The sequence below is a fragment of the Passer montanus genome, unplaced genomic scaffold (genome assembly GCF_014805655.1).
Source record: "Passer montanus isolate IOZ18808 unplaced genomic scaffold, ASM1480565v1 scaffold123, whole genome shotgun sequence".
Classification (NCBI taxonomy): domain Eukaryota; kingdom Metazoa; phylum Chordata; class Aves; order Passeriformes; family Passeridae; genus Passer; species Passer montanus.
The window spans coordinates 523,507-536,066 of NW_024359056.1; the positions used below are offsets into that span (position 1 = coordinate 523,507).

The 12,560-nt window shown below is 48.7% G+C and overlaps 2 protein-coding genes across 4 annotated transcripts in view; one reads left to right on the forward strand and one right to left on the reverse strand.

Moving 5' to 3' along the window:
• The first annotated feature begins 1,824 nt into the window (after positions 1-1,824).
• GNRH1 (gonadotropin releasing hormone 1) lies at positions 1,825-11,264 on the forward strand. 3 transcript variants are annotated; one of them, XM_039698361.1, is made up of 4 exons: positions 1,825-1,840; positions 2,342-2,483; positions 3,211-3,306; positions 3,809-4,042. In XM_039698361.1, exons 2-4 carry the CDS (start codon positions 2,343-2,345, stop codon positions 3,974-3,976), a joined length of 405 nt encoding a protein of 134 aa, XP_039554295.1. In that variant the 5' UTR covers positions 1,825-1,840; position 2,342; the 3' UTR covers positions 3,977-4,042. The 3 variants fall into 3 exon arrangements, with proteins under 3 accessions (XP_039554295.1, XP_039554297.1, XP_039554296.1); XM_039698363.1 differs by lacking the exons at positions 1,825-1,840; positions 3,809-4,042 and adding an exon at positions 11,148-11,264 and having other exon boundaries at positions 2,331-2,483; XM_039698362.1 differs by lacking the exons at positions 1,825-1,840; positions 3,809-4,042 and adding an exon at positions 4,830-4,996 and having other exon boundaries at positions 2,331-2,483.
• The window catches only part of DOCK5 (dedicator of cytokinesis 5), an 81,033-nt gene continuing 73,744 nt past the window's right edge, over positions 5,272-12,560 (reverse strand). Inside the window, 2 exon segments of the mRNA XM_039698364.1 lie at positions 5,272-9,433; positions 11,276-11,373. Of these exon segments, the coding sequence (XP_039554298.1) occupies positions 9,332-9,433; positions 11,276-11,373 (200 nt within the window). The 3' untranslated portion in view covers positions 5,272-9,331.

The following is a 12,560-nucleotide window of genomic DNA, read 5'->3' on the forward strand; positions in this document are numbered from 1 at the left end:
AGCCATTCATTGGGAGAATTTGCCTGGGATTGGTTTTGGTTTGTCATTCCCCTCCAAGACTTCTCAGCCTTTTCGTCCCCACCCTTCATATTTGCTTACTAAAATAGTTGGAGGCAGAATAGTCAGAGAATCATGGAATATCCTGAGCTGGAAGGGACCCAAGGGTCACAAAAGTGCAATTGCTGTGGCTGCAGCAGAAAGCTGTGGAGAACAAGCTGTTCCCAGCAGCTCAGGGCAGGCTCTCAGAGCCAGGGTCCGTGTGTGAGCGAGCTGCACTGACTGGGCTGAGCTCTACGTGTCCCACTGCTTTCACCTTTAAATGAGCTCATTCTTGCAAGGCTCACCAGGGAAGGAAGGAGGTTCCCAGCACAGGAAAGTCCCTGGTGCCTCCAGGTGCCCAGCAGAGGAGCAGGAGCCTTTCTGCTCTGAACCCAGCTGGAGCAGTGAGCCAGAGCTCGGGGCTGGGAGGAGCCCTGGCAGCAAGAGTGACTGCCAAGAGTCACCAAAGCCTCCCTCAATTAGGGACTTCTTAAATTACTTTAATCCATTAAAGTTCCACCGGACGTTCAGGTGGCACAGAGCAGTGCACAGCAAGGCAGAGGAGCGGGCAAGTGGGGAAAATACAATTCCTGCACTCAAAAATAGGGAATTGAACTCCTGCATCCAAATAAATCCTTATAAACCCGCAGTGCACAAACTCTCAAGATTGAAAAACAGGGACTCATGGAATGGTTTGGGTTGGAAGAGGCCTTAAGGATCATTTCCATCAATTCCATCCCCAACACCTTCCCCTGTCCCAGGCTGCTCCCAGCCCTGCCCAGCCTGGCCTTGGGCACTGCCAGGGCTCCAGGGGCAGCCACAGCTGCTCTGGGAACTCCATCCCAGCCCCTCCCTGCCCTCACAGAGAGGAATTTGTTCTAATATAAGCCCAAATATATTTCTTCCTGACCTAAACCTTCTCTGTTGTCAGTTTAAACCCATTCCCCCTTGTCCCTGTCAGTCCAGGCCCTTCTAAAAAGGATTTGGGGATCCAGAGACTCCCCTGTGCCCCCAAAGCACATTTACAATCATCACTCCAGCCCATCCAGTTTAATCCCACCTGGCATTTACAGAGCAAACACCAAGGCACCTGAAGTTAAATATTCAGGAGGAGGATATCAAAGTGCTCTGGGCACTTGTGCAACCACAGGCTCCTGTTTGAGCACTGAAGGGTTGTTTCCTTCATGCCTGATACAAATGAAGATGGGCATGAGGTGTTGCATAGATTCCCCATCCCTGGCAGTGTCCCTGGCCAGGCTGGGTGGGGCTTGGAGCACCCTGGGACAGGGGAAGGTGTCTCTGCCCATGGCAGGGGTGGAAATAGATGAATTAAAGGTATTAAAGGTCTTTTCCAACCCAAAACATTCCAGGATTCTTAAAGACTGAGCTCAATTCCTCACCCATTTCACACCTTCAACAAATTCAGACTCACCCAAGAACTTTCACTGAAGGAACCAGAACTGACTGACAGGAAAGCTCCTGCATTTCCCAGCAGGATCATCTGGATCCCAAAGTGGGATTTACAACCTCGCAAAAGCAAAGCTGTTACTTTTATGGGTTTTAGAGAAAAGAGCTGAATTTAATTGCTGCACCGGGGTGTCCCAATTATGGGCTTTACTTGTGAGCATGACAGCCACTGTAACAGTACCACCAAAATTGCAGCCTGGGAGGGAGAGGTGGAAGAAGTCTCCTGCTGGGAACGGGGTGGCACTGGGGTCCTTGGGTATAAAAAGTGAGCTGAGAGCACATTTACAGACATTTTCCAGAGGAGAAGAGCTGGACTTACTCCACAACCTCTCAGGTAATGTGCTGGAACAACATCCCACGTTCCCTTTTTATTTATCCAGCGCTTACAGATGCTCCTATTAAAAAAAATAGAAGAGACTGCAAAGGGCAGGTTTTAAGGAGCAGGGACATCAGAGCAGAAACCAGCTGAACACATCTGCCAAACACCAGCAGGGAATGCAACCTTTGAGGTCCACACATGCTGGAACTCAGAAATCCTAATTTAGATCTTCATCCAAATTTTTCAGATGTCCAGTCTCTTTCAAGTGAGCTGATCCACACTTTGAGAGGCTGCAAACCCAGCTGGGGCTCCTGCCCAGGAGGTGCAGATCAGAACTGGAGCAGGCACAGGGTGGGATTTTTGGAGCTGGAATTCCATCACCCTCGGGAATCCCTCCCAGCTCAGCACATTCCATAATTCTGTGACCCAGAAATCCTCGTTTTCCCCGCTCTGCACGGTACAAATGGAGCTGCGATGCCTTTCTGACCAGCCAGGTGGTTTTTTTGTCTCCCCCAGGATGGAGCAGCCCAGGAGGATGGTGGCCAGTGTCCTGCTGTGTGTGCTGGCCGTGGGGCTGTGCCTGGCCCAGCACTGGTCCTTCGGGCTCCAGCCAGGGGGCAAGAGGAGCGCCCAGGTCCTGCTGGGACCGTTCCAGGAGGTGGGTCCTGCCCTGGGAAACAACCCTGGCCTGCAAAAATGCAGCCAAAAAGGTGGCAAAGGCTCCCCTCTGCACCTGTCTGTCCCCCAGACACCCCCAGATCTGGGGACAAACACGTTGGTTGAAGCAGGATTTGGAAAATAAGGGGCGAGGTGACATTTGTCAGCCTGGCACAAAGAACAGCACATTGCAGCTGGCAGAAGTAAAACTATTGTGTGGAGGAAAAAAAAATAAATTCATAATTACTGTGTGTAAAATCTCTCTGAACTTTCACTGGAGCATTGTGGAATAATTTGGGCAGCCAGCTCCAAGGGAGAGATGGGGCTCTGAGGTCCAGGTTAAATCTGATTTCATCCTTTCCCTAAATTCCAGCATTCTGATGTCTTATTTTATGACAATTCCTCCACTTCCCTTAGCATTTTGGCAATTTGCATGTGGTGGATGCTCAGCAATGAAATGACAAAACACATGTGGAAGGTTGTGTCCAGCAGTGGTTTTCCCCTCTTTTCCCATCAATATTTAATGTGAGTTCCTCCTCATTTCAGCATCCTGGGGCTCGTGAGGAAAAGGTGAATTTCAGGAGTGTGGTGGAACACTCCACTACACAAATTCAGTTGTGGAGTTTCACCTCCATCTGTGAGTGGGGTAGAGCTGCTTTGGGCAGAAAAATCTGCCTTCTCCCTTCCTGAGGGTTGTGTCACTTCCTTGTGTCACTTTCCCAATCCAGATTCCAAACGAAATGGAAAAATTAGAGGAGGTGCAGCAGAGTGAGTGCCCAGGCTCGCAGCAGAACCCCAGGATCAGGGATCTGAAGGAAGCCATGGTGAGTAATGTGCTTCTTCTGTCATCGCTATGGGAAGATTTAAAGAAGATACATGAGGGGAGGGAAAAAAGGTGGTGCAGGAGGAAGAGGGAGTAAAGTTTAGCTCACATGAGGAAATACTGGCTCTGCCCTTCTTGTGAATCCCAGGATGGTTTGGGCTGGAAGGGACCTAAAATCCCCCTGTCCCAGGGGCAGGACACCTCCCACTGGACCAAAATTACCTGCAGGGGTCCCTCACTGTCACCTGCACCCTTCCCAGGACAGGGATCCATCATGCCAAAGCTCCCCTTGTAGCAGGACATTTCCTGCCCGAGTTAACCCAGATCAAGCCCAGTCCTCCTGGGCTCCCTGCAAAGCCACAGCACCCTGGCTGCTGTCCCAGGGCTGTCCCTTTCCCTGTCCCAGGGCTGTCCCTGTCCCTGTCCCAGGGCTGTCCCTGTCCCTGTCCCTGTCCCTGTCCCTGTCCCAGTCCCTGTCCATCCCTGTCCCTGTCCTGTCCCAGCTGCTGCAGGCACAGCCAGATGGCAGCTGCTGCTCCCAGGGTGCCCAGGCTGGGAACTGCATTTCCAGGAGCTGCTGCACAGCACAGAGCTCACAGCTGGGTGCACCGACACACACGGAGCCTTCTCAGGCAAAAATGGGCTTTGTCACCAACCCTGCAACGCCCTGATGGGGCCAGATGGGCACCACCTCCTGGGACATCCCTGGCCATCCCAAAAGCTCCATCTCTACTGCAAAGCTGAAGCCAAACCCCAAAGCTCGGAGTGCTTGAAAGCCCCTCCAGGCTCACTGAGGAGCCAGGGCTCATAAAATCAGGAACACTAATGCAGAGCCTGCATTCCACTGGATTCCATGCAGAAACTACCTAGATAAATAGGATTTTAGCTCATCTTGAATCCTATTTGTACTGAACGTGTACTGGAACTGTGGCCCATGACTTCCAGCAGCATTGCCTGCACAGTGAAGAGCCAGCAGCAGTAATTTACTATAGTTAAGTATTTTTTTTACTGCAAGAGATGATGTTATGCAGGAAAACACACCAGAATAATTACCAGGATATTTGAAATGAGTCCTTTCTGGCTCGCTGAGGGAAACCTGGCCTGTCTTGGCAGAGCTGAAAGGAGCAAACCCCAGCAGATCCTGAGGTTTGCTCAGGAACTTCTCATTTCTTGCTGCTTAATAACACTGAAAACAAATGAGCTTTGCCCACACCCAGCTTTTCCAACCCAACACATTCCTGGTGGGGCTAAAGGAATATCAAACAGGGGAAAAAAGGGGAGTGGCTGGAAATGTTGCACCCCGTGGAAAAACTCCAATTATCATCATTTCCTGGGGAAGGTGGGAGGGAGCACAAAATTCCCCCTCCCTGAGGCACTTCAGGGAACAAAGCCCCAGACATTCACCCAGCTCATCTCCATCCAAACCACCCCAGGGCATCACCTCGGTGGTATTTTAGCACCTGAAAATTCCATCCTCAAAGTCATTTCTGCTCTTTCAACCTGGAAATTGGTGTGTGGTTACAGGAGAGGCTGGTGGAGGGAGAAGGCAGAAGAAAGAAGGTTTAAAAATTTCCAGAGTGAAATGGAGCCGCAGAGCCAGAGTGAGGTTTCAAAATTGTGTTAAAAGACATTCCTCCTCAAATGGTCTTTGCTTGGATGAATATGTGAATAAATATTCTGAAATTGCATTAAAACAGTGGAAAATTGTTGTGTAGATGATTGGATTTATGCAGAAGAGAACACTTCCCAGTCCAGAGTGGGAGCAGCAGAGAGGGGTCTGCTTTGAGTCCTGCAGGGACAATTTGGATGTGACAACTTTTGTTTCACATATCCAGACAAAACCTTGGCCTCATCTCACTCCCCTCTGGGTAAAACAGCAAGGAAACTTTGATAAAAGAATAAATTCCCTTTTGGAATTAACTCCCCTGTCCACCAGCGGTCCATGGAAGAAAGACTTTTACTGCTCTTTTTTCTGGTTCAGTCATAAAAACTACATTTATTTTAAAAATGTATTTACAAACTTTACAACAATCATTGCATTTAAAAAACCCACAAAAATGTGTACACCTTACTTTACAGATTTAGTGAATCATGTGGCGTTCACCCAGAGAGCTGCTGCTCTCTCCACAGCCATTTTAAAGCTGTATTTTTTACTGATTCAGTTGCAAAAGACTGAAAAAACCCCAAACATTGTACTTGCAGTCTGCAAAAGTGGATTTGCACCGAAACCACCAATCCAGGATCCCAGAACACACAAAAACTCCTTCCACAACACCCAAATCCTCCTGAATTCACAACGAATATGTCCCAGGGTTTAGAGTGATTTAACCTTTGTAATACCACAGTGAGAAAAAATATTCAAATGTACATTGGGGTGAACTTTGGAGCTGCTGAGGCACCTCCACCTCTGCCTAAAAATACAAACCAGCACCACATGGACCTGAAAAATGGATTTACACCTCCTTTGAGTAACCTCTGTAGTGCCCAAACTGTCCTCAAAGTGCTTTAATTAATGTTCAGAAAGAAAAATCAGGTGAACCTGGTGCTTTTGAACAGCCACAAAATCACATTATTTATTTTTCCTCCCTGCTGTAGTCTTTGGAAAAGCTTACCCTGGTCCACCACAGGATTTGGTCTGCAACATTAAAATTAGGTTTTTAATTAAAATAAAATTAATCCAAAGAAGGTAGGAGAAGCAGGTCAGGAATGTTTTCACTATAAAAAAAATTAGTTAAATTACAGATTTAAAGTTATTATTTCCATTTACAATGGTAAAAATAAATAAGGAGAGGAAAATCTGGGGCGTTGTCACTGCAAGTGCAACTCAGTGTGAGTGTGGAGCAAAGCCTGGGCTGGGAGCAGGGACTTGATGGGATGCAGGAGCCAAAACGAGCCCTGCATATCCATCCTGGAGCTCTGTGCCACTGCAGATGACAGAGCTCTCCCTGGAATCTGTGTCCTTTCCTAATCCAGTAATCCACTGAAAGCAAAGCTGCTGCTCCCCTCTGCCCCTGATGTGGATTAGAGCCTGCCATATTTTTAAAGGAATTTATCACAGCACGACAAATTTTAATTAAAAGCTCCAGAAAACAAGTGTTGAGCACATTTCTCCAAAGGAGAAAAACTGAAATCCTCGAAGACTTGAAATTTCACAGCAGCTTTGAAGAGCTTGGCTCTGAAACAGGATCAGGTTTTGTCTCCTCTGCAGACTGGATGTTTGAACTCTGAGATTTTATTCAAAACCATGAATTGGCAGAAACTGCTGGCATTTGTGGTGTGCAGAGATCATCATTATGGACTGTCCTATTCCCACTTTAAACCCTCCAGCTGAAAACACATCAGAGGCACTTCCTAAAGCACCCAGTCCACCTGAAGAGATGATTCTTGTGTAAAAAAACAAGGTAGAGACACCTTAAATTGCCTCTGAAAATGAAATCTCACAACTCAAGTCAGGCAGGTACCCAAGCAAAGAGCAAACACTTCAAAAATCATGGTTCTGGTGAGATTTCTCCCAAGAGTGGGCACTTAAATCCACTTACTGAAAATCAGTTGAATGCCCTGTTCCTCCTCACACAATTGCCTTTAAAAATCTGACACTTGGATTATTTTTTCCCCCAAAGCCCTGAATCATTTGGGCACAGAACAGAAATTTCATCCTGCACCTCTGAGCCAGAGATGCCAGCTTTTATCAGCCAGGTAAGAGAACTGGAGCCCAGTCTGGGGACACTGCCAGAAGGAGCAGGAGTGGGACAAGTTCACAAACTCTAGAACATAAATATTGTTGAGAAAGGAAAAACCCAAAGAACCAAATTTAGTGCCCTTTCTGGCAAATTTGCCAGTGAAAATGCCCAAAATGCCCTGGCAAGGGAAAACTTGCTCTGAACTGTTCAGTGTCAGCTGCTCCTCTCCTCCCAGTTCAGAGGGTGCCCATCCCAGTGCCCATCCCAGTGCCCACCTGGGCAGGCTCAGGGAGGGAGAGGAGAAGCCTGAACTCGTGAGCAGCAAACCCAGGTGAGGTTTAAGGTGAGAGGAGCAATTTCAAGGCAGAGCAGAGCTGAAGGTGGCAGCTGCACTGCCCAAGGCAGGGAAGGAAGGGAGGGATAATTCACCACCGACTTGCCAAAGATTCTGCTCAAAATCCTGGTCTGTAACTGCAAAATGCAGCCAGAGCCAAATCTCCCAGAGTAAAAGAGCAGAAAGCTGGTTAAAGATCAGCTGAAAAACTCTTCCCAGGGTCAGACCTCCTCCTGTGAGTGTTTTCTGCATGGAGTTTTCCTTCTACAGGAAAAAACCTGGATGCAAAAGGTATGTACATATGTTAATGCTGCTAAGGCAGAACAAAAAGGCTGGAAAAGGGGACCCCAAAGTCACTTAGAACCAGAACACCCAAACCTGACAGCTCAGTCTGCTTGCCCACACCAGGGAAACCATTCCTGGGACCCCTCCTCTGCTCCTGCTGATCCACTCAAGGAGTTAAACCCAGCCTGCCTGAAAAGCAGCCAGGACTGAGGGCAGAGGCAGCTGCAGAGTGGGGAAAGGCACTGCAGTAACAGTAGGTGCTGTTAAGATGCACTGCAGACACCTCAGACCACATCCTGTTGTTGTGCCTGAAGCAGAACTCCCAGCCCAGACAAAAAGCTGCTTTTGAAGGGAACTTTGAGAGGATCCCGGGGGGTGTGAGCACAGCAGGGAGGCAGCGGGAGGGAGAGGGCACAGAAAATGGAAAGGCAAGAAAAGCCAGCGGCTTTCAAGTCAAGCAGTGTCTGTGTCCAGGAACACAAGGAGGAGCTGACATGTCCCACAATGCCCCAGAGAGGGGCAAAGCTGGCCAGGGTGTCCAGAAGAGTCCCAAGATCTCCCCTGAGAAGCAGCAGCCCGGAGACAGCTGGAAGTGCAAGCAGCAGTCAGGCTGGGGGTGGATGGGATGTGACTGCAGTGCCACCTCCAGAGCAGCTCCAAGCTGGAGCTGATGGCAATCTGGGATGACTCTGGGATGAGGACAATGTGCTTTCAGAGCTGGGCAGGCAGCACAGCAACTCCTGCAGTCGCACCAGTGTCAAAAGAATTGGGAAGGACAAAAGAAAATGGCAACTTCAGTCTGAGCAAAGCTCTCCTGTGGGTGCTTTTTGTTGGGTTTGGTTTTCCCTGAGAAAGCCTATGCTGAGGAAACTTTTCATCAGGTTTAACAAACTTTGGTTTTTCAGTAAGGTCAGAAACCCACTTCAGTCAGGGGAGCACAATAATGGCCCGTGAACCCCCAGCCAACAATAACTGTATTTCCTGCTGTGAGCAACACCCTCAGCAGGGTTTTAGTGGCTCTTCCCAACTTCTACAAGATAATCAGAAGCTAAATGACAGAATGATCAAACAAAATTGTTTCCTGAAAGAGAAAGCAAAATCTTCATCAACATTGATGATAAATAAACAGGCCACAAGCTGCTTATGGAACTGGTACCATTAAAGCCCTGGTACCAGTGCAGGTGGTGCCAGTCCAGCCCTGGTACCAGTGCAGGTGGTGCCAGGCCAGCCCTGGTACCAGTGCAGGTGGTGCCAGGCCAGCCCTGGTGTCAGTCAGGGGGTACCAGTCCAGCTCTGGCCAAAGTGCAGCTTCTGTCATCTCCAACATTCACAGGAGGGATTTTTTCCACCCCATTAAAAAGCACAAAATGAGATCTTGTACCAGACCAAGCACAAGCTGGGCAGAGACCCTGCCCCAGGAAACTCCAGTGGCCTGCAGTGACACCACCAGTGAGATCAGCCAGGGTTCCCAGTTACACTGGGATTGCAGCAGTGACAAACTTGGGACAGAGAGGACCAGGAGAGAGAAGAATTCCAGCAGGGAGACGTCGGGATTCGTGTGCCAGCACTGCTCAGGCAAACACAGGGGAGGGAGTCCAGCCCCAGCCACGTCTCCTTTGTGGCCTTTCCCAGGAAAGGTGGGAAGGTATTTCCCAGGGGAAGAGGTGCAGGGGAGATCCCAGGCTGGCTGGAAAGGCAGCAGCCAGGGGTGGCTGAGAGCCCAGCCCTCAGGGCAGCCCCGGCTCCGAGGACACCACGCTGGATTTCCTGGCCTTGGGGGGTGGAGGGGGAGGCTTGGCCTCACGCCTGCTGGGCAGCGGTGGAGCAACCTGAGGAGATGGAAACACAAAATCAAACCATTGCTGGACAGTGGAGAACGCTGTGCTTCACCAGTGAGAAACCCAAAAAGTGGTGATGGAGCAAACCCTGGAGCTCAGCCTCAGCTCCACGTGACAGGGCCAAACAAGGACAGGTCCCCAGGAGACAGCAGAAGCTGAAATGTTTTACTTGCTAGAGCAGGCCTAGGATAGACTTTAATTGCTTCTGCAGCCAGCTTCAGCATTTATCCCTCCTTTTGGTGACCAGTAAAATGGCAACAAACCCATTTCCTTCCAGGTTTCAAAATTCAGCTTTTTCTCCTGCTGGCTGGCTGAACTGCCCCAAAAGGATGTAAAATGTGTTCAAAGCAGAATGCAAACTTTTACACCCTAACATGGGAGCAAGGGCAGCTGTAATTAAACAAGCCACATCCTGCCTGCCTGCAGAGGGGCTCGGAGGGCGTTTCTGCTCTTGCAGAAATCTGCACTGAGGGGGATTCATGTTGTCTCTGCCTGTTTTAAGGGGCATCCTGTAAATAAATGAGATGGGAAAGGCCAGGAGAGTGAGAAGCTTGTGTGGTTCATCATTTCCCAGCCAAAACTCAACATTTCAGGATTGTTTTAACCAAAGGAAGACAGACCCAACTTTGCAACAGCAAACTAACAAAACCCTTCAGAAAACCCTCCCCAATCTCCCTTTACAGCCTGTGAATCCTTTCCCTCTGGCTGCCAGCCAGGGGGACACTGCAGGCCAGGACATGGCAGTAATTAGTTTCCTTACAAGACTCAAGGGAAGGAGGCTCTTTTATTAATCCTCCTGATCAGTGACTCCACAGCTTCCCTGGAGCTGGGGTCTCTGCTGGGCACAGCAGCCACGCTCACTTCCAGCCAAATGAAGGGCAAAGAAGAAAAACTTTCCCCTGATCCCATATTTCAAGGCTTTATTCCAGTGTCACAACAGAATTCAGTGTTTTCTTGTCTTCCCATGCTGCTAAAGCAGTTAAGTGTGATCCCTCTTCAAATTCTTTTTGGACAAAGCCCAGTTTATGTCACTCAGGTGCTCCCAAATCCTCTCTGTAAACCAGACTGGGGAAGACATCCCTCCCTCCCAATTGCAAAATGTAACTCCTGACAGGTTTTGGGAACCCAGCACCATCCCTCTCTCAGTCACAAAAAGATCCTTTCTTGCTTCCCACTGCTCAGGAATTAGTCTGGCACCACCAGCACCTTCATTTCAGGGGCAGGTGAAACGATTCTGACACAGTATTTGCATGTGAGGGATTCCAAACAGCCTGGAGACACCAAGGTGAGAGAAACATCAGTGGTACAGCACTGACAAAGGGCCAGCTTGATATTCCTACAAGAAAATCACTCCATGGAATGGAGACAAAGGGCAGGATTTAAATACAGGCTTTTAAAAGTCACTGATGGCTTGAAAAATCAGTTTCTGCCTAGCTGAAGCTTAGAAGGAGACACTGGAGACCTCTGAAAATTGTGATTTCCCCCCACACTTCTTTTCAGCCCAAATTATTGCAGTATTTTAGGCTGATCATGTTTTTGAAACTTTTGCTGCTGCTGTGTTTTCCATATCTCTTCCCACCCCCACACACTTTTTTCCTGACCAAGGACAACACAACTCCCACTTGGAAAAAAAATAAATAAAGGCCCTGCACTCCACTGCCTTCTCCTGAAGCAAAAACCCTTTTTTCCTTCTTTTGTGGTTCAGGGAGTGAAGCAGTGAAATGATGAGACAGGTTTCAAGCAGCACCACCCTAAGATCAGCTTGGACAGTTCCACGGGTGCCTCCTGCTCCAAAGCTGCTCTCCAAAGAGCTGCCAGCCCCCATTTCCTCACCTCCACCGAGTTCCTGGGGGTGCTGCTCTCGTAGGGTTTGCTTTTGGGTGGAGGGGGGGGTGGTGTGGCCAATCCATCAGCCTGAAGGGAGGGGGAGCCTGCAAACAACAACAATCAGGGGAGAAAGAACAAAAAACAAGGGAAAAAATAAGAACAAATAAGAATAATAATAAAAAAAGAACAAATAAGAAAGGTGAGAAGGGGAAATGGGGTTGCACACAGATTTTAAGGCAGGTTCATGAAATGCCCTGTGGTTTCCATCTGTGAGCAGCTCCCTGCCCCAGCACAGCCTGCCTGCATGTGCTGGGTCCCAGCTCAGTCCCCCAATGCCCTGAGCAGTTTCCCCTTCCCCCAAGGGCTCTGAGCTGCCCCAGGGAGCAGCAAACTGCTTCCATCAGCGCTTCTGGAGCGCTCCTGGGGCTGCCCCTCAGAACCCACTTTGATTTTAACTCCAGCTGATGAGGAGATAAAACCCAAACTTCAGAGGATTCCAGCAATTAAACCCTTGCTAAGGAGAAGAGAGAGGTTTTCCATTCCTTTCACAGATTTTTCTTCACAGAGTTCCTGAATTTGTTTCTGGTTGTCTCCCCAACTCATCCCTTGCCCTGGAAGGATTTTTTTTTGTTTTCATCCTCTCAGGACAATTTCATGCCAGTTTAGATCATTATCTGCCCTGGATTCTTACTTGATACCCACGTAAGGACAGCCAGGTCCTACCCAGGAACTTCTGTTCCTCTCAAAAAAGAGCAGCAGACTGGGAAATGCAGCAGCCAGCCAGTTCTAGGGGTGGAACTGCCCAGGGATTTTTATTTTTACCTTAGGCCACATTTAAATGTGCTGCACAATTAACTACAGAACTTCCTGAATATACAAGAAAGGGCTTTTTTCCCCTCTTCTTTTCCAAGATCAGATTATTGTGCTCTTTTACATTCACCATATTTTTGAAACCTTTGAAATTATTCCTTTTGTTAATTCTTGAAAAGAAATTCCATCTCCTTCAGGTGGAACATTTACAGCTGCATGTCCAAGCAGCAGAGCAAGCTCTCCTACAACTCTCTGCCATGTGATGGGAGTTACTGTTCATTAATTAACAGACCCCTCAGGGCTTGCATTGATAATTTAGGCACAGAGCTGATCACAAACACCGTGGGATCCCTGCAGTGCCCTCCTGGGATCCATGGAGATGCTGCTGCAGACCTGGCTGTGATTCACAGCCAGCTACACTGACTGCACGTGCTGATTGCCCCAGGGTTTCATAAACCTGCCCAAAATTCAGTCATGAGAC